Source organism: Protopterus annectens, chromosome 7.part0 (assembly GCF_019279795.1).
Source record: "Protopterus annectens isolate FY-2018-M chromosome 7.part0, PAN1.0, whole genome shotgun sequence".
Taxonomy (NCBI): domain Eukaryota; kingdom Metazoa; phylum Chordata; order Ceratodontiformes; family Protopteridae; genus Protopterus; species Protopterus annectens.
The window spans coordinates 797,299,743-797,325,943 of NC_056739.1; the positions used below are offsets into that span (position 1 = coordinate 797,299,743).

At 41.1% G+C, this 26,201-nt stretch overlaps 1 protein-coding gene across 1 annotated transcript in view; it reads right to left on the reverse strand.

Moving 5' to 3' along the window:
- LOC122806100 (calpain-5-like) overlaps positions 1 to 20,464 on the reverse strand; it is a 177,296-nt gene extending 156,832 nt beyond the window's left edge. The window contains exons 1-2 of the mRNA XM_044076338.1: positions 20,300 to 20,464; positions 14,985 to 15,116 (exon numbers count right to left, since the gene is read on the reverse strand). Of these exons, the coding sequence (XP_043932273.1) occupies positions 14,985 to 15,116; positions 20,300 to 20,464 (297 nt within the window). The remainder of the gene's footprint in view (positions 1 to 14,984; positions 15,117 to 20,299) is intronic.
- Between the last annotated feature and the right edge of the window lie 5,737 nt (positions 20,465 to 26,201).

Sequence of the window (26,201 nt, forward strand, 5' to 3'; positions counted from 1 at the left end):
CATGTGGGACAGTGTCCCCAGCTACTTTTGTCCTAGGTGGCCTCATGGGAGGATATTTTTCAGAACCATTGAACCAAAGGAGTCCATACCCCTAGAGATCAAATCTAGCTTGTAATGAGTAATGAAGGTATGATGGGTAGCCCAGGTTGCTGCTGCACAAATTTCATCCATGGACATTCTAGACTGAAACACTGAAGAGGTGACCAGTACTCTAGTGGAGTGAGCTTGAACAGGTTTTGATAGCTAAATATAAAATATGCAGTCCATAATCCATTTAGCTAAAGTCACTTTGGTCACTGGAAGGCCCAGTCTATTTTTTGAGGAGACAAATTGCCTGTTTTCTTATGTCTTTTGTTCTATGGAAGTAAAAACGTAGTTGTCTATGTACATCTAGTAAATGTAACAAGCATTCCCCTTTACTGGTGAGGTTTGGGAAGAAAACTGGCAGATTAAAGGATTGGTTGATAATATTCTCTGAAACTATCTTTGGTAAGAATGAAAGATTAGTACACAAAGTGACCCTGTCTTTGTGAAAGACTAAATATGATGGATGGGATTGACAAGGCCCGAATTTCAGAAATTCTCCTTGCAGACGTGATGGCTACCAAGAATATGGTTTACCAAGAGAGAAATTTAAGTTGACAGGTAGCTGCTGGTTCAAAGGGGGGCTGTATAATTTTCTGTAGTACCAAATTTAAGTCCCAAGGTGGTGAAGGATCTTTATAAGTGGGCTTGAGTAAAAGGGCTCCCCTCAAGAAAGCTTTACATGTTTGGATGAGGCATTCCTGTCATATGTGACAGGAAGTCTTGAATTGTATCCAAAATCCAAGGTTTCTTCTATAGGTGAGGCCACAAAAAGGGAAACCTGATTTGTCAAGGCTAATATGGGGCAATGAGGATTACTTTTCCTCTTCAACCTGTTCACTTTCTGAAGAAATTTGGGGATTAATGGAGTTGGAGGAAAGGCATATAACAGACTGGGAAGCCAATCGTGAGAGAATCCCTTGGGGGCTCCCATCTTGGGGGGATCAGGGCAAAGTAGCTGCTGCATTTGTTGTTCAGAGGGGACACAAAAAGATTGCACCAAGGCTGGCCCCACTTGCAGAATATGTCTTCCGCCGCTTTCTGATTGAGGGACCACTCATGAGCCATAATGACAGACCTCCCCAACTTGTCTGCTATCATGCTCAACCTTCCTGGAATGTGTGTTGCTACCAGAAAGCAGTTGGACGAGATCACCCACTAACATGCTGTGAGTGTCTCTCAACATAAGGTATATAACCTGGTTGCCCCCTTGCTTGCTGATGTACCAGACTACGGGCATGTTGTCCAATTAAATCGCAATTGTCCCACAAGGGAGAGCATTCTGAAAGGCTTGCAATGCTAGTAACACTGCTTTCATCTCCAGCACATTTATGTACGACTTGGCCTCCTGAGTAGACCATGTGCCTTGGACTGTTTTTCCCAGATAATGCCCCCACCCTATCTGGGAAGCGTCCATTGTCACTGTAGCCTTTGGGAGCAGGAGGATAAAGGAATGACTTTGAATAAGCTGTTCTGAGTGAATCCACCATGACAGATCCTTCTTGCAAGTGTTTGTAATTCTTATCGTGGCTGACATAGGTTGATGAAGGATGAATGACTGTACTGCCATAAGCCACTGTAAAACTCTCATGTGGAATCTCGCTAATGGAACCATTATTATTGCTACTGCCATGGAACCCAAAGTCTGAAGTACTGTTTGAGCAGATACCCTTGAAATGTGTAGCAGTTTTTTGACCTGATCTCTTATGGCCAACACTCGATGACAGAAGACATACTACCATCTCGATTGTGTTTATGTTTGCTCCTATGAAGTCCAATTATTGAAAGGTGGGTAGGTTTGACTTTTGGTAATTCGCTGCAATACCTAATGATGAACAAGTTTGAAGAACCATGTCTCTTGCTTCTAGAAGTAGATGCATGGCCGGTGCGGTAATGAACCAATCATCTAGATATGGAAACACCCGTAATCCTTGCTGTCTCAAGTGAGCCACTACAACTGCCATACATTTGGTGAACACACTGGGGGCTGTAGTGAGGTCAAATGGCAGTACTCCGAACTGGTAGTGACTGTCTCCCAGCCGGAAGCACAAATGACTTCTGGATTGCCTATGGTAGTATGCCTCCTGAAGGTCTATAGGTCACATCCAATTGTCCTTTCCCAAGAATAGGAGGATGGACTGAACCATGACCATCCGGAACTTGCTCCCTTGAATTGATTTATTTAATCTGCTGAGATCCAGTATTGATCTACTGTCTCCTGTCTTTTTCAGTACCAAGAAGAACCTTGACTAAGTACTGGATCTTCTCTGGTCTGGTGGGACTACTTGGATGACGCTTTTGTCTAGCAGCTTTTGTAACTGTATGGCTGCTTGCTCTCTTTGATTGGGTGGAACATCCGGGTGTTTTTGTTTTGGAGCAGTGGACGGGAAAAGGGTATATAGCATCCTCTGGACATTATCCTCTGCACCCATTTGTCATCTGTTATTTTCAGCCAGGCTCTCCAGTGCAGGGATAGTCGACCCCTGATTGCCTCCACAGAAGAACAATCGAGCCTCCGAAAGGTCTTTTAAAGAATGTGTCTCTGGACCGTTGATTATGCTGGCATTTTCCATCATTGCTCCCTCCTCTGCCTTGGGGGGGGGGGGGCTTTCACCATGTGCTTGAGGAAAAGACTCCTGAGATTTTCTAAACTACATTTTTCCACTACTCCTCTGATTTTTTTGAATATGGTCTCTGGGGAGTGGAAAAACAAATGTCTACATCAGAAAGGGACTTCCCATCTTTCTCACACCTGGACAACGTATCTCTAACCTTTGAGCTAAACCGGGAAGTGCCGTCAAACAGTGCACTGGCCAACAAGGATTTAAAGGGCTCAGCAAAGTCACACAAGCACATCCAGGCCTGCCTCCTCATAGAGATACCTGAACCCACAGCTCTACTCACCCCTTCGGCTGCATGCGAAATAAGCCTCATGGAGGTGTTTACAATGGAATGTAGGCTGGCCATCTGTGAGGTAACTGAAGCCTGTACCTCTTGAGATACAGCTCCTAAGAGGTTATCCGTGAGCTCCTTGATCAGACCCCTCAGCAGTCTAGTAAAATGAGGGACTTCAGGGCAAAGGTCACTGAAGAAGACACATGCTTCCCACATCTACCCAACATCCTGGAATCCTTATTAGGAGGATGGATAGTAGAACTTGCCTCAGCAAGTTCTGTCTTTATGGCTGTGCTATTATTTTATTTGGTCTTCAGGGGTCTGGTTCAATGGAGTCTGGAGCCTCCCACACCCACTGAGAGATCAACTCAATGAGCTCATCGGCCGGCAGGGTCACCCAGGAGGTAGATGGGTGGGATCCAAAAGCTGCCATTTGCACAGACTCCTCAAATGAGGGATTGCTGGATTCCAGGCACCCCTATGCTTCAAGATCTCATGGATGTCCCCGAAGGAAATATCATCAGGGGGTGAATGAGGGGATCCCTCACCTTCATTGAGGTCAGCGTCTTCAGTGATGGACTCCACCATGGAGTCCAGGTGCTTCCTCTTGCACCTCCTCTTCTGAGGAACCTCCTCCATGGGGAGTTCCGAGGAGGTATCAGAGAAGGAAGAGGCGGGGGAACCCTGATGGGTATGTAAACAACAAAAGAACAATTCAGGATAAAATACCACCAAAGAACAAAGCAGGTCACCAAAAGAAGATTTAATCAATCTTAGCGCCTCAGCTTACCGCCTTCAAGAGATAAAATACATTACACAAATACATCTTATATTGCAATATCAATTAATCAATTAAAAACAAACCAATAAGAAAAAAGCACTCATTGAAGAAAAACCCTCCAATTAGACTCATTATTTTGTCCCTTAGGGGAAAGTGTTTCAAATTTAAGTATACAAACAGTTTCCTTATAAAGCAGTCTTTTTTTTAACTTGCCTATCATCGCTACCAACAACTACTTCCAGTATTGTAGCAGTTAAACACTTACTATCCCCATTATGACACAGCAAATAATGCTGTACTACAGGGTTCTCCACCTTTTGTTTTTTGATATCCCTAAGGTGTTCCTGCAACCTTATTCTAAACATTCTTTTTGTTTCACCAATATAAGATAAGTTGCAGGAACACCTCAAAGCATACACCACACCCTTCATGGTACAAGAACCATTGAATCTGGGACTAAACTATAGTCCATTAATAAAATGAAAGGAAGGTGCAACAAAAGAACATACTGAAAAACCGCCACATGGCTGAGTGCCAAACTTTCTAACATTAACATATAGCTCTTGTCTAGGACAACTAAAGTGGCTGCGTACCAATAAATCCATAATACTTCTCCCTCTCTTTAGAGATAAAGAAGGTTTACTGGGTAAAATATTACCTATTTTTTTATCCCTAATTAGAAACTCCCAATATCTGATTACATCATAAATCTCTTTAGTATTAATATTATATGTGGTGACAAAAAAATATCTGTTTCTTAGCAGTATCATTTCTATACTGACTATATTGATTGAAATTTTGCACCATTCTATTCCTATTTTCATCACACCCTTGTGAAGGTGTAAACAGTTTTCTAAGTGATGCTTCAACATTAATCAACTCATATCCTTTACTCAAAAATTGGGCACAAGCAAATTCCAAATCTTTCCACACAAGGGATTTATCACTGTTCAGTCTATATATCCTAAGAAATTCTCCATAAGGCAATGCTTTTATTAAACGTTCAGGATGATAACTGTTGCCATTCAGAACATGATTTATCTGGGGAAATTTTCTATGGACTCTAGTTGTTATTTTTTGCCCGACAATACCTTCCAGCTGCATATCAAGGTAAACAACTTTATTTCCCACCTGTAAACCATCAAAACCAATGCCAAAACCATTAATCTGCAAATCTGAAAAACATTTTTGCACTTGTGATTTTCCCCCGACACATATAAAAATCAAGTCATCAATAAATCATAGATATTTCACTACATATTTCTTAAAGAATCCCATTTTATTTACATATCTTTGCTCGAACAGACCCATGAACAAATTAGCATACATGGGGGCAAAAGATGCCCCCATCGCTGTTCCCTTAATTTGATGGAAAATATCTCCATTAAACTCAAAATAATTATGTTCTAAACAAAATTGTAACAGCTCGAGTATATAATTTGTCAACGGGCTGTCTCGCCAAAAATATTTAACCAATTCTAAACCTAAATAATGACTGATATTTGTATACAATCTTTTGACATCCATTACTAACCAGTAATTACTATCTTTCCATACAAAAGTTTTTACTTTTTCAAGGAAATCAAAGGAATCTTTAACATAAGAATCTAATTTCATAACTGTTTTTATAGGTTCATAGGTTCATAGGTTGGTACTAGGCTATCGGCCCTAGGGCCTATACAAGCCTACAAGCCTAGCCATAACAATTCTCTGGCTATTTCTAACCACACTATTTACTTCCCTGGACCCCTGTCTAGCAAGGTGACTGATGTGATCCCCGGGGTGAATTTCCTTTCTCCCATCCAATCGTCAAGGTTCCTTTTGAAGAGGGCCAAAGAGACGCTCTGCTTGACATGTATGGGCAGTCTATTCCAGAGTCTGGGGAGTCTCTGGGTCAAGAACCTATCCCTCCAGCATGTTTTGTTTATTGTGATGACAAGGTTTAGATCCCTGGAGAATGTGGCTCTGAGGGATTGGAATTTCTTTAAATGGAGCATGTCCAACAGTTCTGGGTTTGATATGTCCTTGTATGTTAAGCAGAGATCGCCTCTGAGTAGACGATATGCGACAGAGTATAGCTGGAGTTTTTTAAAGCAGTCAGCATAGGGTATCTGCTTTTAGGCCAGTGATTCTTTTAGTGAGGTATTTCTGCAGCCTTTCCAGTTGTTGCAGATGTCTTGAGAGGTACATACCAAACGGGGCATTGTATTCTATAATGGGTCTAATGAGGGATGAGTTCAGTGGGACAATGACCTCCTTTTTTCTGGACAAAAAGCCCTCAGTGATAAGGTATGCCACATAGAAGGATTTCTTGACTGTTGTGGTGATGTGGTTATCGAAGGTGAGACCACTGTCCACCTGCGTCTCTAAGTCTCTTATCACACTTTCGGTGTTTAGTGTACTGCCACCTATGTGGTAATTCACTGTTACATGTTTTTTTCCCAAAGGGGATAACTATACATTTCTTGGCATTGAGCTTGAGCCCATGGCTCTGGCACCAAGCATCTGTTTCTGTAAGGCCCTTTTGTAGAGTATCCACATCATTTGGGGATTCAATAATGGCTCCCAATTTGCAGTCATCTGTGAACTTTGTTAGCCAGAGTCTCTTAGTATTGGCCTGTACTTCAGAGAAGTAGATGCCAAACAAAAGCGGTCCCAGGACTGAACCCTGAGGTACTCCACTTGTCACTTGTCTGGAGCTGGATTTGCAGTCGGCTACTTTTACAGTGTGGGTTCTGTCAGTAAGCCAGTTGGCAACCCATCGAGTGACATAGGGATTAATGCCCAGCTTAGTAAGTCTATCTATGATTCCAGAGTGGGGGATGGTGTCAAAGGCCTTGGCAAGGTCCAGATAGGCTGTGTGGACCTCCTTAACCTCATCCATGGCTCTGGAGACTGATTCGAAGAAGTCAATCAGGTTCAGGAGACAAGATCGGCCCTTCATGAACCCAAACTGGGTAGGGTCCAGTGTTTGAAGGTTGCCAATGTCTTTGTTTATAAGTTCCGTGATAATACGTTCCATGGCCTTGCAGATCAGACTCATCAGACTGATGGGGCAGTAGTTCCCAGGATCCAAGGTGGATCCCCCCTTGTGGAGTTGGATAACTGTAGCCCACTCAGTGGGAACGAAGCCTGAGGTGAGGCTATGATTAAACATGACACTTAGGTGAGGTGCCAGTTCATTTTGTAGTTCATGTAATAACAAACCATGCAATAAAATACCAATCTTATGAGCAAAATAATTAGTAGCAGCCACAATAGGTCATCCTGGAGGATCAGGCATTCTTGTGTGTATTTTTGGAAGGCAATAGAATCTAGCTAAATCACTATTGCTATATTCAAACTTTTTTTCAACATCTTGTTTTGAAAAGTAACCCAATCTAAAACCTTTCTTATATTGTGTAAGATCTGTTCTAACATGAACATCACTATCATTCAAATTATCTTCACAAATTTTTTTATATTGTAAATAATGCATAACCACTTCACTATCATTCAAATTATCTTCACACATTTTTTTTTTATATTGTAAATAATGCATAACCACTACTTGATGTCCCTTGTCTGCTGGTTTAATAACCAGGTCCTCTCTTTTACTTAATGTCATTAAAGCCTTCCACTCCTCCTTAGACATATTATATTCAATTTTATTTTTATTTTGTAAAAAATTATTATATACTTTTTCAACTTCATAATTAACTATTGCTGAATAATGTCTAATAGTATCATAGGTTCATAGGTTCATAGGTAGGTACAAGGCTATTGGCCCTAGGGCCTATACAAGCCTAGCCAAAAAGGTACCCTGGCTTTTGCCAACCAAGAAAATTATTTTCCTGTGCCCCTGTCAAGCAGAACCACAGAAGTGATCCCCGTGGTGAATTTCCTATTACCCATCCAATCATCAAGATTTTTCTTGAAGAGTGCTAATGAGGAGCTCTGTTTGACATAGATAGGTAGTCTGTTCCAGAGTATGGGAAGTCTCTGGGACAGGAATCTATCCCTCCAGCATGTTCTGTTTATTGTGGTGACAAGGTTTAGGTCCCTAAAGCATGTAGCTCAGAGGGATTGGGATTTCTTTAAGTGGGGCATGTCCAACAGCTCTGGGTTTGACATAGCTTTGTATGTTAGGCAGAGATTGCCTCTGAGTAGGCGATATACGATGGAGTAAAGTTGGAGTTTTTTGAGACGGTCTGCGTAAGGCATCTGTTTGAGGCCAGTCATCCTCTTTGTGAGGTATTTTTGCGGCCTTTCCAGTTGTTGTAGATGTCTTGTGAGGTACATACCAAAAGGGGTGTTGTACTCTATAATGGGTCTAATGAGTGATGAGTAGAGGGGAACAATGACCTCTTTTTTTCTGGATGAGAAACCTTTTGTGATGAGGTGTGCCATGTAGAAGGATTTCCTGACCACTGTGGCGATGTGATTATCAAAGGAGAGACTACTGTCCACCTGTGTCCCAAGGTATCTTATCACACTTTCGGTGTTAAGTAGACTACCGCCTATGTGGTAGTTCATGGATACAGAGTTTTTACCAAAGGGGATGACAATGCACTTTTTGGCATTGAGCTTGAGACCACGTCTTTGACACCAGGCATCTGTCTCAGTGAGGCCCTTTTGTAGGATGTCCACATCATTAGGAGTTTTGATTATGGCTCCTAGTTTGCAGTCATCTGAGAATTTAGTTAGACAAAGACCTTCTGTGTTAGCCTGTACTTCAGAGAAGTAGATACCAAACAGGAGAGGACCCAGGACTGAACCCTGTGGTACTCCACTTGTCACTGGTCTGAAGTCTGATTTGGAGTCTGCTACTTTCACAGTGTGGGTTCTGTCAGTAAGCCAGTTGGCAACCCATCTTGTGACATAGGAATTTATACCTAGTTTAGTGAGTTTATCTATAATTCCAGAGTGGAGGATGGTGTTGAACACTTTGGCGAGATCTAGATAGGCTGTGCGAACCACCTTACCCTCATCTATGGCTTTGGTGACTACTTCAAAGAAGTCTATCAGGTTTAGGAGACATGATCTGCCTTTTACAAACCCAAACTGTGTGGGGTCCAGAATTTGGAGATCTCCAATGTCTTTGTTTATGAGTTCCATGATGATCCGTTCCATGGCCTTGCAGACGAGGCTCATCAGGCTAATGGGGCGGTAGTTCCCAGGGTCTGTTGTGGCCCCCCCCCTTTGTGGAGTGGGATAACTGTCATGGTGCACCATTCAATGGGCACAAAGCCTGAGGTGAGGCTATGATTGAACATGGTACTTAGGTGGGGTGCCAGTTCATTCTATAGTTCATGTAGAAGGCAGCCTGCGATGTTGTCAGGTCCCATGGATGCTGTGGTCTTGGCTTTGGAGGGTGAGGTTTTTACCTGTGCAGCCGTGATTACAGGAACTTTGCATTCTTCTGGTATAAAGATGGGCCCTTTAGGGGGTGAGAGGGGGTAAATCTAGCACTGAAACTATCTGCCAGGATGTTGGCAATATCAGTTGGTTCTGTATATTTAGTGCCATTGTGCTGTAACTCAGAGCAGATCTGAGTGTTGCCATTGAGATTCTTGACATAGTTATAGAATGCTTTGCGGTTGTCTTTAGAATCAGTGGCAATTTTGTTTTCATAACTAGCTTTGGAGGATTTTATGAGGGATCTCATCTTCTTACTGAGGCTGACCAGGGAGTTCCTCCAATCATGGGATTTTACTCTTTTTTGTAACAGTTTCTTTCTTCTGTTGTAGAGTTTGTTTATGGCAGAAGACCACCAGATTGGCTTCCTTTTTTTTTGGAGGATAGCATCTTGGTTCTGTTAGGGATAGCACGATCCATGCACTCGTGTAAGTGCTTATAAAGTGCATTTGTGTAGGATTCATCAGTTGTACCTCTATTGTCTGTCTGCATGGGTGTCGTGAAGTTTGCCACTTCTGTCTTAAGAAGCGTGAAGTTGGCTTTGGAGAAATTTTTTATGGTGGTTTCCCTAATGGGGGGTGGGGGCAGGATGCGGATGTCTAGGGTGATTAGCTTATGGTCAGATCTGACCAACGAGGAGCTGACCTCTGGTGTGGAACACAGGTCACCCATGTTGGTGATGACCAGGTCTAAGATATTGCTGCCCCTGGTGGGGGTGTGGATAAGTTGATCCAAGGTGTTGGAATTGATGATTTCCAGTAAACATTGAGCAAAAGAGTTGGTACATGAGTAGTTTTTCCAGATAATGGTATGATAGTTGAAATCACCCATTATTAGAGTGTTGGGTTGTACCTTAATATTTTCCAGTGTATCAAGAAAAGAGGAGTGGGACTCCTGGGGCATGGTGGGGGGTCTGTAGCAAGCTACAATCTGGATTGCAGTTTTGCCCAGAGTTAGTTGAACTTGGATAATCTCGGATGCATTATGCTGAGCAACTAGCTTGGAGGTGTGGATATCCTTAATGAATATGGACACGCCTCCACCTTTAGTGTTTCGGTCCGGGTTTGGTGGCCGAAAGGTGTGGTATGAATTATAGCCTGGTAATACAGGGGTGCTCTCTGGAGCTTTGAACCAGGTCTCTGTCACTGCACAGATGTCAATGTTCTCCATTTTAAGGAGTACCTCGAGTGAGTGCATTTTGAGGTTTAGACTTCTAGCACTGAGTAGCATTACCCTCAGATTTTGCTTGCTTGTACCTGTTACGGTGGTAAATTTGTCATTTGAACCTTGCCTAAAAAAGGCACTATAGGGGTGGCAAGAGCCTTTGCCAGTATCCGGAATCCCAAAGGCGACAGGTGCAGACCATCTCTGGCAAAGCAGCGTGGTCTGTCAATCATGTCATCCCAGGCAGACAGATACTGGATTCCCTTAGAATGACACCAGAAGCTTAGCCAATTGTTAAAGTCAATCATTTTGTCCTTGTACCGTGGTGTCATTCTGGGTGATGGCAGGATGCTACTCAGGGCTAGGGTCATACCGGCCTGGGCTACAAGCTCATAGAGCTCCTCCATATCTCTTTTCATGTAGTCCAGGGAGGTACATCTCAGGTCATTCACACCAACATGGACAATGACAGAGTCATATTTGTACTTGTTGTGGAGTGATCTGAGTGCGTGCATTATGTGGCGGATCCTGGCACCTGACAGGCAGCTGACAGTAACTTTTTCCTTGTTTAGCCTGGTGAGTGGAACATCAGTGTGCCTGACTATAGAGTAACCTATGACTAGAGTGTTGGGTACGTTATGCCTTATGGGCTGTAGTTGAGTGGCACACAAAGTATGTGGGCTATGTGTCATTTGGGTTGTGTTGGGGGAGGTGGACGTTGCTTGCATTTCTGCTTTGGAGGTCTCTGTTGTTTGGGCAAATTTGAACTGAGAGCCTCAATGAATGTATGTGTGTGTTTTGTGCTTCTGTGTGTGTGTTTTGGTGGTGTAGGTTTTGAGGGACTATGTGATGAGTGTGGTGCGGTGCAAGTGTTTACCTTCTCCTCTTGACTGTCTAGGCAAGTCTTTGGTGAAGACAGCTTTGCTTACAATTTAGTGTATGGATGTATAAAATCACTTTTACATTCTATTCTAGCTGTGTCTAGCAAACAATATGCATTAATGTCACTATCCAAACTAGAATCACATGAAATGTAAACATCATCTTCTGAATTAACATCTGAATCAATACTCAACATTTCATAAACATCACAAACATTCTGACTTTGTTTAGAAAAAAATTCCAATAAATGCAGTATTCTAATGAAACAAAGCATTTCACTCTTAAAAACATGCTTCCACATAAAACCTCTAGGAATGAACTTTAAACCATAATTAAGAGCAGCTATTTCATTACCCTTTAAATCACAGCCTGACAAATTTAGCACTAAATTCATGCATTTGTCAGACATATTGTCACTAATGTGTGTTAAAAAGGAAAAAAAGTCAATATCGTTTACGCTTCTGTCATTGCTGTGGTTTACTACTTTGTTCAAACCGACCCCTTTTCCGATCATTGTTGGAAGGCCCCTGATTACTTTGAAAACGATTTGCCACATATTCAGGCTGTTGTGCATCAGGCAATGCTGGAAAAGAAGTATTTTCTCCATACTCTTCGTCATATTTGGAGTCACTATTTGCATAAGACACAAAAGAAGCATGTTGTCTCCTGCTTCCCCTTCCTAGGGAATGCCCACCCCTCTGATGCTTTTTCTTATTGGTATTGCTAAAGAAAGCTGTACCATTATTATAGTCTTTCAAGTCACGATTCATTTTCTTAGTTTTCTGTTCTATTCATTTTTTTGAAAGTTCAGACAGTTTATCATTTGTTTCTTTCAATATATTTTCAAAACAGGAAGCCATCAATTGTGCAGAAAGAGATGAACAAAGAGAAGAAATCTCCTCCTTAAGCTTTCGCTGCAGTAATACATCTCTCTATATCCGTATTTTTACCCATTCCAAAACACAATTATGAGCCGCAGCTTACTATCGTTTCTCGTATATTTTGTCTTCAGCATTAGTTACATCAAAGGGTAAAGAAGGGTTTTTGTAAACTCTCAGACCTTGCGGGGTAATGTCTAGTTCCACATATCTCTGCAAATATTGTAAATTACATTGCAAAGAAGTTTCTTTAGTGAGAAGTCTCTCCAACTTGTTAACCAAATCACATATTTCTGGTTGTAATACCTCCGCATTTCTCTGGCCAGTAACCGGGAAAGGATTCTTCATACGGACATTAGGACCCTCTTCCAAAAGTTCTTTCCATTGAGAAGTAACAGACTCTCTCACCTGATTTCCTGGAGAAATTTCAGCAGAGACATCACCCCCTCTAGTAACAAAATTCTCCATAGTCCTTTGAGAATTACTAGAGGCATCTGCTCTAAACATCTGTGGTATCTGGAAACTGGGCTCACTAGCCATGCAAGCACCAAAAGAACAATTCAGGATAAAATACCACCAAAGAACAAAGCAGGTCACCAAAAGAAGATTTAATTGATCTTAGCACCTTGGCTTACCGCCTTCAAAAGATAAAATACATTACACAAATACATCTTTTATAGCAATATCAATTAATCAATTAAAAACAAACCAATAATACAAAAGCACTCATTGAAGAAAAACCCTCCAATTACACACATTATTTAGTCCCTTTGGGGAAAGTGTTTCAAATTTAAGTATACAAACAGTTTCCTTATAAAGCATGATGGGTAGCCTGGAGTTTCTGGACCTGTTTTCCCTGTGGGATGTCTGGTCGAGACACTTGGGGCAAGGTCTGCAAAGAAAAGGACTGCAGAGCTGATGGGGCCGACTCTGTCTGAACTGCTAAAGCAGACATAGCTCTCTCCAGAGCCTCAAAAGCTGACTGTCCCCAAGAGATGAAAGAACCTCAACCTGAAAGACAGTGTCCTCTGGTCTTAGTCCCCACAAATTCAGGTGACAGCAGTCTCAAGGATGAAGTCAGGGCCAGGCTGATCCGAGCCAAAACTCCAAGATGGGGGAAGGGTCTGAAAACTTTGGAGCCAAACCCACCCTCTCGGATCCAACCGAACTGCCACTAACTCAAGAGGTCCTCATCTCCGACTGAGCTGAGGAACTCAGAGCAGGAGTCAGAGCTGAAGAAGCATTGATCCCCAGCTCTGGCATCAATAGAACTGGGCAAATTGGATCTGACAACCGCAAAACTTCCAGGGCGGTGGGAGGAGGAACATGAAATGTGGATGACGAAGTTCAGAACTCCTGACCCATGGGGGTAGGAGCCATAGAGAGCCTTGAATGCCTTGCTTCCAGAGGATCTTCTTGACCATCCTCTCCACATCATCTTCTGTAAGGCTTCTAGTGGAGCAAGTCAAGGATGCTGACAGTGATCCTGGTCTCTCCAAAAACGATGATGGAAGCCTGGATAGTACAGGATCTATGGAAGGGGGAGTACCGATTCCTGGGCAAAATTGACTTAAATGGACTTCCCATGGGTTCCAACAGTGATGGATCCAGCCTATCCTTAGACACAGAGATTCAGATCCACAGCTGCCAGATCTGATGGAGGAATCGTCAAAGTAATGGGATCCGAGCATTTAAAGTTTTGGAGCCCGCTCCATTGAAATCTTTGGAGCCGACAAAGGTATTTTCCTTCCTCTGTCCAAACCTCTGGAGGACAAAGAGGAAGCTGGGCTAGAGCATCCAGATTTAGAGGAAGAATCAGATTTCTTTTTGTCTGCACCAGGAATGGCCTTCCCAAATGAGGAGGGCATCATACCTTTTATAATCAATGTATTCCTCTGCTCAACTATAGTTAAATGCCTTGCAAATATCACAGTCCTCCTGAAGATGGGATGGACCAAGGCAGTAGACACACCTACTGTGAGACTCACCTAGTGGAATTTTGTGACTGCACTTAGAACATTTCTTGAAGCCATTCGGCTTGTCTGCTTTTTCTGCCATAATGTGAGGCAGAGCACAACTATCCAGGCAAAAAAGAAGGACAACACAACAACAACTACACAGCAACTAAAAAAGTACAGTCAGAAGAAATTTCTAATACTACTATCTTTTTTTAAATATAATGATAGTAAAGGAGAGGGTGGGAAGGGGAAGTAGGTAAATAACGAAGAAAGTTTTACTGAACAAAATTTAATTAAAACCCCGGAAAAGAGAAACAGCTTAAAAGCAGACAGTAGACAAAAAATATGACAAAACTGTGAAAGAAAGTTAATATTAAGTGTAGAAAAAAAACTTTACTGTTCAAGAGCTGTCAGGAATGACCACGTCCTCACAAAGCTGCAAGTGACATCTGAGGTGATTTGGAGATGGGCATTATGGGTAAGGGAGGGTGCTCGAGCTTTTTGGTTGCCATGAGCTATTGCAAGAGCCGAGTCAGATCCGGGGGCTCTGATCCAAACTCACATGTGAGGATAAAATGAAAATTGACATCATAGTTTATCCCTGACCTGATTCAAACAAAACCTTGACAACTGGATGGGAAATCATAAATTTACTCCCTGTCTGGCCCCCTCATGTCCTTTATGGACAGAGACTGTCAATAAGAAAAGTATTATCCTAACAGTCCCCCTACAAATCCTTAGCTACCTGCCTACTTTCACGGTCCTCCCCATATAATACTTGGAACCCAAATAGTTTGGAGTGTGCAGCTTGGCTTGTAAGAGCCCTAGTTGTCATTAGCCTATTAACAACCTATGAACCTTTGTAGAGAAGCCAAGAATTGTGTAGAAAAAACATCTGCCTCCTCTTAGTAATGCTTCAGAATATAGCAATAATTTTATACTTACCCTTTTCCACAGTAATGGCTTAGTGGCTAAATATGATGCAGCAGCAACAAACCAGCAATTACCATAGTTGCTCTCATGCAGGTCTCGAGAGCTGGTCCCAACTTCATACAAGTAAGGTTTGAAGCCAATTTCCTGCAAATCATTTATGAAGTATATCATTAGAAACTGACAGCAAGCAGAGCTGTACAGAACTGAGTTACCAAGTATGACCTAGTATAACAGAGAAAGGATAGCAGCTACAGAATATGACAAGCAATTATTTTACTGAATGCTTTATGTAGTAGTCAAGATCCTGAAAAGTGCACCCCCAGGATTCATTTGCCAAATAAACCTTGGGGTGAAAGAATTACAGTGATATGCATGCCTCATCACACACACAATTGTTTTGTTGTGCAACAGACATCCAAATAATGAAAATTATAGATATTTACCATAGCAATAGATGAACACTAAGTCATACATCTGCAGTAACAAAGTGCATAGTTAGCTAGCAGTTGAAAGACAACAGTTACGTACTGTTCGGCACTGAAAACATAAAGCTCAGTAACAGTCTGGTCCGGAAGGAGCCATAAGGAGCCTGTGTGTGTAACAATGTCCAAACAGAAAAATATCTTAGTACCTGAATTTAGTTTCCTTTTGTTTAGCCAGTTATTTAGCTGCCTGAATATATAAGAGCCTGTTCAGCACTAGGCCATTTTTCACTTAATGGGATAATATCAAACACCTTAGTTAGTTCTAAATGAACAACAGTAGTGGATGTTTACAAAGTCCACAAGGCTGGTTCTAACTGCACTACCCTATAGAAAGCCATGTTGAGTTAGGTCTAGTTACCCAAGTATATTTACCTTTCTGTAAGGTAGTTCAGTCTGAACCAGCCTTGTGGACTTTGTAAACACACTGAGCCATGCAACGTTTTAAACGTTTCCAAATTCCTGAAGTTAAAGCTTATAGGTCTGTAGGTATTAACTGAAAGAATTTCCTTCCAAAATACTGTCACAACAAAGTAACTTCTTAAATGCACACGTAATGTAGCCTTACTCTAGCAAGAAATTAAACAAGTCTCGTAAGATAATGTGCTTATGATGTTGTGAATAACAGTAACTGGTAAAAGAGCAGGACCCACATTACATGATGGCATTACTGTGGATGGTTCCTTCTTGACCACTGGTTTAGCTATTTCATCAGCAAACATTATTTGATTTTTCCTTGGCTTTTGTTTGTTTTCTTCTCTTTAAATCACAGTCACAGTCACTGTTATGACTCTCTCGGTTTTGTTTAGAACTATGTCATAAATGTTTGTCCTCTTGGAGACAGTTATACACTACTTAGATTATTCTACAAGGTTCAGTGCCTCAGTCAACTCCTGTACCTTCTCAATCCAGAGCTTTAAATTTTCCAGGAGTTCTTCTCTTCCCACTCCACTCCCTTCCTCTGTCTCCATCTCTTATCCTGCTTACCTGTAATATCTGCCAGTGACAGTGTATCAGTTTGTCAGCAATCCCTCTCCTCAGCCTTAACTGCCAGCAGGATTGCCATGCATTCTGATTGTGCCCGGTCTCTTGCCTCTGCATTAGGGGTGCAGTGGGGGTATTCCTCCTGTGTCTGAGCTTGCATTAGGGGTGCAGTGGGGGTATTCCTCCTGTGTCTGAGCTTGCATTAGGAGTGCAGTGGGGGGTATTCATCCTGTGTCTGAGCTTGCATTAGGGGTGCAGTGGAGGTATTCCTCCTGTGTCTGAGCTTGCATTAGGGATGCAGTGGGGGTATTCCTCCTGTGTCTGAGCTTGCATTAGGGATGCAATGGGGGTATTCCTCCTGTGTCTGAGCTTGCATTAGGGATGCAGTGGGGGTATTCCTCCTGTGTCTGAGCTTGCATTAGGGATGCAGTGGGGGTATTCCTCCTGTGTCTGAGCTTGCATTAGGGATGCAGTGGGGGTATTCCTCCTGTGTCTGAGCTTGCATTAGGGGTGCAGTGGGGGTATTCCTCCTGTGTCTGAGCTGCATTTTTCTCCTTCTTTATGTAGATTGCTACCCCACCCCTCTCTCCCATCTCTCCCTTCTATGCTGTTTCTGAACATTATAAGTACAAAACAATGTCAAATGACTTCATAGACACAACAATTCAGCCCCTAAACTTTTCCTCACGTAATGTTCTTCTACTTCCTTTAACCAATGTTATTGTATCTACATTTTCTTTTCTTGCATATTACTTCTAGAACTCCTTTCCTCACTATGCTCCTCTTCTTGATCTACGTTTCACTGTAAAATACTGTGCCTCTACTTGTTTTTATAGTTTTGTGGAAAATACATTGTTGCACAAATATAATATTTTTTTGCTAGAGTTCATAGTGGAGTACAATATTCAGTATGCAGAAAAAATTCCTTTCGAGTCTGTGTTCTCCTGTCAGAAGTTTAGCAACCTGTGGTCAGCCTTGCACTGATTAATTCTACAACCATGTTTGTATGTAGGACTGTGTTATTACTGGGTAACAGTTTATTACATTTATCCTTTGTTTCTCAATGTAAATCTTGAGGCTGAGCCGGAAAATGCTTCACTGAGATCAGTGCTCCCTGGTCAACAAATACACAGAGGTACCTGAGCATAAGTTGTTTATGTACCCATGTCCCGCCTATTTCTTGTTACTGGCCCTTATTTTTATGATGCCAGCAATGCCTGCCCCCCCCCCCCCCCCAGCAGCATTGTCTGTGCCTCCACTCTCTTCTTTCTGCCCGAATATTGCATCACATAGTGGTAATACTCAGCAGTGCTCCGAAGTATCATTGTTTGTTGCTCTGCTGTGCTTTGTCCATTTTTTACTTCTGTTTACTGCATGAGCACCCCCTCCCCCCATGTTGTGGTTCTGTCACCTCTCATGCTGCTCCTTTGTTAAGTTTGAAATTATGGATATAGTCACTTTAAATACAGAATAGCAGTCTTACCAAATAAATGATGTGACGGAATTGCACAGGCTGAGGCACATTTACGCTAATAATAGCCAGAAACACTTATGCCTGTGTGCACAAGTTTTGCTTCAGCACCATGCTTTTTGGAGTAATTGTATAAAATCTTTTAATAAACATGGTTTTTATTCTTCTTCTTATCCTTCACTGCATGTGATTGGTTGGCCCATTCTTTCCTCTCTTGAGTAAGGGCTGATTGGTAGAGAGCACCATCTGCTGTTTTTTTTTTCTTTTTAATGGCGCTAACCCATCCCCAACAGTTGACATGCTTGCCTACAAATATAACAGCATGCTACACATAGCAAAGCCAAATATATGTCCATAGGCCATACACTGCATACCATTTACCTCTCTGTCTCTAGAGATTCACTTCACAATCTCAAACGTCTGAAATACCAAAATTCATATGGTCGAGACCATATGATCGAGGTTTCAGAAGTTCGAAATTCTGAAAGAAATCAAACAAAAAAAAAAACAACAACAGATAAAACATTTCTGCAGGGGGGCAAGCCCCGCTGCACCCCTCACACCCCCACTACTTAAATATACCAACTCCGAGATCACACTACAGCAAGGAAAAGGGAAATCTCCTGTTCCGCACTGTATGCAGATCTCCATTCAGAATTTTGATATTCTGAAACCTCGATCATATGGTCTTGACCATATGACTTTTGAGATTCTGAAGTGAACCCATCTCTAGTAGGTGCCCGTATTCTAGAGATCCAGAGCACCTCCTACCTAAGCACAGTCTGTGACAGATCACTGGTTCTTTCAATGCCAAATCACTAATCAGTCTCAGATCACATAGGTCACAATCATGGATTCATCCCTCTGCACCACAGAGCCAAGAAGACATTCAAAAGCAGGCAGTTTTTGTAACATTTATCCTACATTTCTTTAAGTTTTTCTGTCCTGCCATAGGTTTAAAATTAATTTGAAGGGTATCTCCCTACATAGTTCCATCCAGCAACTTGAGATGCACCGGTGTTTTCACTCCTGTCAGCTAGCGCTATCATATATCCTACTTGCTTTGCTTGAATATGCTTTGCCATGACATTTGTTGGTCTGCGGCACCATGTTAAATCAAACATGCTATCTGTTAAACAAAGGGCTGTGTTATCCCAAGCCTATCTGATGATTGACTCTTTGTAGCAGAAATACCCCAGTAATGCTACAGATGTTCAAACCTGTGTCTGCACACACACATGCATACATGCATACATATATATGGGTCTACTACGGTTGATTGAAAACTCACTTCACTGAAAATAAAATTACTAGGACCACTTCATTGAAAGCTCACTTCACTTAAAACTCAATTCGTTGAAAATTATAAATGGCCTTTTCCCCACTGTAGTGCGATCCTGGAGTTAGCATATAAAGTAAGGGGGGCTGTGGGGGGCACAGCCCCCCACATTTGGGGGTTTTGGGGGGGCGTAGCCCCCCACAATATTATAAACATTTTAAACTATACACAGTGATACTTACAAGTGCAATGAATAACTGTTTCCAGAAGAGAATATATAACCAACATATGTGGGGGGCTTCACCCCCACACACCCCCAATGTGGGGGGGCTGTGCCCCCCACACCCTCTTACTATATATACCAACTCCAGGATTGCACTACAGTGGAGAAAAGGCCATTTATAATACTTTCAACGAAATGAGTTTCAGTCAAGTGAGGTTTCAGTGAAGTGAGCTTTCAGTGAAGTGGTCCTAGTAATTTCATTTTCAGTGATGTGAGTTTTCAATCAACCGTAGTAGACCCATATATTTTATATATATATATATATATATATATATATATATATATATATATATATATATATATATATATATATATATATATATACACACACACACACACACACACACACACACACACACACATATACAAGTCCATGTATGTATGCATATACATATACAGGGGGATATTATATAGCTGCAGTTCCCCATTTCACTTGCATACCAGGGTATAGAGCTAGAACTGCAGGACATTTCAAGAACAATTTCATGCCTCCTTGTTTTCGAAGGGTCTTTGAGCATGGAATTAGAATGTTGTTCTAACTGCAATATTCTGAAAACATCCCCTCCCCAGCAGTATACAGAATTTTTTTGTTCACCAAACTCCTGTGCTTTCATCTGCCCACTTCCCTGTGAGCTGTCCCTTTTCTATAAAATATATAGTGTAAAGGTAGAACTAAGGATGCAGTACATTAACAGAAACAACTAATGCTTGTCTATGCACAGACCTGCCAGCCTTCTTCACTATGTATATAAAGAGTCAGGATGATTTTACTGCTTTAGTGTACAGTGAGGCATAAGACTTGAAAACATCCAAATGAATGACACATACCTTTGGTCGCTTCCACTCTATCTTGCCTTGTGGAAAATTGTGTCGAGCAAGGGAGCGTAGGGTTGGTTTGAAATGTGGATCTTCAAACAGGACTTTGCCTTTTATGAGATTCTTCTTCAACTTCCAGTAATTCTGATTGTTAAAATATTCCACTTGTGGTCGCATTTTGTCTCTGAACGGAAGATCTGTAAAACCAAAGAGTGTATGTTAAGGAGGATTACAATGATTCTATTTTACTTTAAGACTGCACATGTGATACTGTTCAGAAAATCCTTATAAATCAACATAAATTCACTGCAAAATTAAAATAAGCAGGCAGTTCAGTATCTCAAAATGGTACTGAATCAACATTTCAACATTTCAAATAAAAATTGTACTGAATGTGGCACATTATATGTAGGCTGAACATGGAACTAAAAAGAGTGAAGGGACAGACTGGCTTCATTATAATTGGGAGGAGTGGTAGGGGAGCTGGTGATGATCAACTAGCTCTGTGAAAGATTAGTTAACAGCAAGATGTGAGGCCATTTTCTACTGAGAGGGGGTGTTATACTCAAGAAACTCTGCTTCACCCCTGCTCCCCCTGTTTAGTGCTGTAATAAAATCCATTAGACACTTGTAGACAGCATTCAGTGAACACACACACTCTTGGAAACCTCAGACATGCACATAAGAAATCTGTCTACATCTACCTAAATTAATGCCTGGATAAGATCTTCTGAAGCCCAATTCACCAAAGTGTTTGCCAAAGCTCTAGATTGTGGGACTAAGGGAGATAAAAGGATAAAAGCCACACCCCTTATTGCACCCATTACCCTGCCTTACTCTGTGGTACCTTTCCCCACTCTACTCCTCTTCCCACATTCGTCCTCCTGCCCTATTATTGACACGTTAAAAGCACACTATGAAAACACCATGTCTGTAATGCCCTTGTGTTGAATGACTGCTTATAGCTGTCAGTACCATCTGCAGTGCTAATATGTAACCTCACAGCTCTCCATAGTCCCAGAAAATGGACAGACCAGACCACAAAGATACAAAAAGTCCAGAATCTTTATTCCAGCAAACAGGAGCGCGTTTATTAGGTTCACAAACATTATAGTCACCTCAACTTCTGTTTCTTGCACAGGCAGACAGTTACAAGGTATTACTGATTTTTAATGAAAATATACTGAATATAAAATAAACAAAAAGCCAGGAAAGGCTGAAAAGGGTCTTTAGACCAGCCCACCTACATAGTAAATTTAAAAGATACTGCCTTGATATGCCCTTTCAATTAATAAATCCCACTGTGAATACCAGTCCAGTTGGTTATTTGTACTTTCATAAAGTTAATGCAATCTTTTCCTTCCAGTTTTCTGGTACAGCAGAAAATCTCAGGTTTTCTCTTTGTGCTTTGTCTTTTAACTCTACTACACCTTGTGACGGTCCTTCCAAGAAGCTTTTGATTTTGTTCAATTTTATGTTCATCTGAATAGCTAATTAAAGCTTTTAGTTTTTCCAGACTTTTTTGTTATTTAACATAACACATTCTTCAGTGTTTTATTTTAAAAATCTGAGTGCATTTGATTATTTATTTTATTTATTGACATTTGATTACCAGGAAAGTCCGACTGGGTAAGAGTCCATTTTCAGTGGAGGGCCAGGGGACAAAAGCCCCAAAGTATTACAGAACATATAAAGAACAATAATTTTACAGTTTAAAAAAAAACTACAGTTCAAATAATTATACCAAATTAGATATAACGTGAAAATGTTAATTAAACATGGATACAAGTTATATAGGTTCATAGGTTCATACTAGGCTATCTGCCCTAGGGCATTTATAAGCCTAGCCAGAGTGTGTTTGGCTTTCGCCACCCATTTTAAATTAATTTTGCTATGCCCTTTTTCGAGGTTAGTATACTGTGCCTCTGTCTAACAGTGACACAGAAGTGATAGCCAGGGTAAACCTACGATCTCCCATCCACTCATCAAGATTCCTGTTGAAGAGAGTCAATGAGGGACTCTGCCTAACCTGGACTGGGATTTTATTCCAGAGTGAAAATGATTTAATTGTTAGAGAAATTTTAGCCAGTTTATAGAGAAATTAAACATTAAGTTAATATAATACAAACGGGAATTGCAATAAGAAATGAGGAAAAAGCAGGCTTGTGGTATATTTAGGCAGAAATCCAGGGGGAAAGAAAGTGATAGAAGTAAGGAAGTGAGTGAAGAATGGAGAGTAAGGAGGTGTGAGGTGTGAGGAGGCATTTGTCCAGATTTAGGGATATAGTTTATCCTGGTGCTGGGCAAGAACAGCGACAGCTTTTGACTAGGAAGTATTTTCAGAATGGTTTTGATGGATGGTAGGGAGAGTACTGACCTGCAGGATAGAGACAAGGAGTTCCAAGCCTTAAAAACATGGTACGAGTACAGACAATGCCCAGCAGATTTGATAGGATTATGGACAGACAGGAGTTTTTGGTCAAAATGTTTTTAGTCCCTTTAGTCTTATACAAAGGTAGGGCATGTTTTTATCAACCAGAGAAGTTGTGGGTAGCAATTAATAAAGAGCTGAAGGACTTTATCTAGGAGGGGAAGATGGCAAGAGTCAAGTAGGATACGTTGATTCTTCCAGTAGAACAGGGCGGATAAGGATGACCCGATTTGAAGGGTATTTCAGAGCTACACAGTTAAGGCTCCTATACATAGCACAAGCACAAAACTATAATTCAAAGTGAAATGGTATGATGTTGAAACAGGGGAAAAGCTCAAGAAACAAGAAGGGACTGTGATTTTGGTTGCAGGCCTTTAAGGAAAATAACAATAATCATACAGAATATTATATCTATAATGTAGCAGAAAGCATTCTAAGAACTAAGCCAACATGGCAATGGAGAAAGGAGATACTGCTTATAGGGATAACTGCAATTAGGGATATAGTCAATAGGGAATAGGGTGCTGGAATTTATTGGAGAAAACTGGCAAAGTAAGCAAGGTACTGGGAGCAAATAACTAGACAGGAAAAGATGATAGAATGGGAAGATGCCAAGAATTTATTTGGACTGTGGGTTAGAGATTGCCTTCCCTATCAAGGACTGATATCAGAGTATATGCAAAGAAAAAGAAATGTGGGGTCCTAAACAAAATTCCAGCACAGGTAGAGTTTTTAGTAGACTCTAGAACAGAAGTGGCCATGAAAAAAGGAACAATTCGTACAGCATATAAAATATTGCATAATAACTATAAGAATTAATCAGAGGAGGTTAGAAAGGATTGGGAAAAGAGATTGAATAAGCAATTCACAAAGAAACAATGGGAGGATACAGTGGATATAAAATGTTTACACACCCATGTTAAAATGCTAGTTTTTTGTGATATAAAAAAATGACACCACAATAAATCATTTCAAAACTTTTCCCACCTTTAATATGACCTATAGCCTGTACAATTCAATTGAAAAACAAACAAATCTGTTTGGGGAAAAAATATAAAAAATAAAAAACATACAATATGCTGGTTGCATAAGTATGCACACCCTTAAACTAATACTTTGTTGTGTGTGCACACCCTTAAACTAATACTTTGTTGAAGCACCTTTTGATTTAATTACAGCATTCAGTCTTCTTGGGTAGGAGTCTATCAGCATGGCACATCTTGACTTGGCAATATTTGCCCATTGTTCCTTGCAAAAGTGCTCCAAATCTGTTAGATTGCATGGGCATCTCTTGTGCACAGCCCTCTTCAGGTCACCCCCACAGACTTTCTATTGGACTTAGGTCTGGGCTCTGGCTGGGGCATTCCAAAACTTTAATTTTCTTCTAGTGAAGCCATTCTTTTGTTGATGTGGCTGCATGCTTGGGGTCATTGTTGTGTTGAAAGGTGAAATTCCTCTTCATCTTCAGCTTTCTAGCAAACGCCAGATGGTTTGGGTCCAAAAGTGACTGGTATTTGGAACTGTTCATAATTCCCTCAACCTTGACTAAAGCCCCAGTTCCAGCTGGAGAAAAGCAACCCCAAAGCATGATACTGCCACCACCATGCTTCATTGTGGGGATGGTGTTCCTTTGATGATGCGAAGTGTTGTTTTTGTGCCAAACTTACGTTTTGGAATCATGGGCAAGAAGTTCAACCTTGGTTTCATCAGACCATAACACATTTTCCTACATGCTTTTAGGAGACACGATGTATTGTTTTGCAAATGTTAGCTGGGCCTGGATGTTTTTCTGTGTAAGAAAAGGCTTCCGTCTTGCAACCCTACCCCATAGTCCAGACATATGGAGAATACAGGAGATTGTTGTCACATGTAGTACACAACCAGTACTTGCCAGAAATTTCTGCAGCTCCTTCAGTACTGTTGTAGGTCTCTTGGCAGCCTCCCTGACCAGTTTTCATCTTGTTTTTCATCAATTTTGGAGGGACATCCAGTTCTTTGCAACATCACTGTTGTCCTATACTTTCTCCACTTTTTGATGATTGTCTTCATTGTGTTCTATGGTATATCCAACGGTGTGGAAATTTTTTTGTACCCTTCTCCTGACTGATACCTTCCAACAATGAGATCCCTTTGATGCTTTTAAGCTGTCTGCAAACCATGGCTTTTGCTGTAGCAGGAAACTGAGTAAATGTCAGGAAAATCCTACTAGGACAGCTGAACTTTATTTAGGGTTAATCAGAGTCTCTTTAATTGATGGCAGGTGTGTACCCAAGAAGACGGAATGCTGTAATTAAATCAAAAGGTGCTTCAACAAAGTATTAGTTTAAGGGTGCGTACACACAACAAAGTATTAGTTTAAGGGTGTGCACACTTATGCAACCAGCATATTGTACGTTTTTTATTTTTTATATTTTTTTTCCCCTAACAAATTGTTTGCTTTTGAATTGAATTGTACAGGTTATATGTCACATTAAAAGTGGGAAAAGTTTTGAAATGATTTATTGTGATCTCATTTTTTTATATCACAAAAACCTGGCATTTTAACAGGGGTGTGTAAACTTTTTTTTATCCATATATGCAACAAAATGTCAGTGCTGCGGTAGCGTTGTCGCCTCACAGTTAGACATTGCCCGTTCGATTCTCAGTTAGAGCGTCTTCTGTGTGGCGACATGCGTGAATGGGTGTTCCTTCATTGAAGGTTGTGCATTAGGCCCAGCAAGCCAGCAGGTAAAAATCTACTGCCAATCATTAGCGGGCTGGAGTTCCGCTGTGGCGACCCCTAACCGGGAAAAGCCGAAAGACACAACAACAACAACAACAACATGCAACAAAATGTAGAAAATTTAGGATTTTTGCTTGGAAATGTTTGCATAGATATTTTAATACCCCAAGTAGACTCCAGAGAAGTTTTCCTCAGGTGGACAGCAAATACTGGAGGTGTGACAGGGAAGAAAGAGGTAATTGTGAACATATCTTCTGGGAATGTAGTGAGTTGGCAGACTTTAAGGATTCCCTGTGGGATGCACTGTCGGAGATACTGGGTGGGCAGATTGGTGTGATGAAGGAGAGGATTTTTCTGAGCTATGATACAGAATGAGAATTGCCTACACATGATAAGGCCTTGCTGTGCGTAATTATGGTGGCTGCCAAAAAAGGAATTACTAGAAAATGGAAATCAAAATCTAAACCAACTATATTAGAAATAGTGACTCTAGTAAAAGGGTTAAAACAACTGGAATTGAGATCTTTAGAAAAAGGTAGGAGCAAACTACATAGGAAAAAATGGGAATTGTTGGAACAATGCATACAGGGGAGAAATGAGGTTTAAAAGAAGGCAACACTTAAATGAGCTATCTAATGTTTGACTGAAAATGATTGGGTAGATTATAAGTGATGTATAATGTTTGCAACTGGGAGTGTGTCAGTGTGGTTTGTGATGTAAAATGCTTGCAACTAGGATTGTGTCGGTGTGGTTTGTTTTCA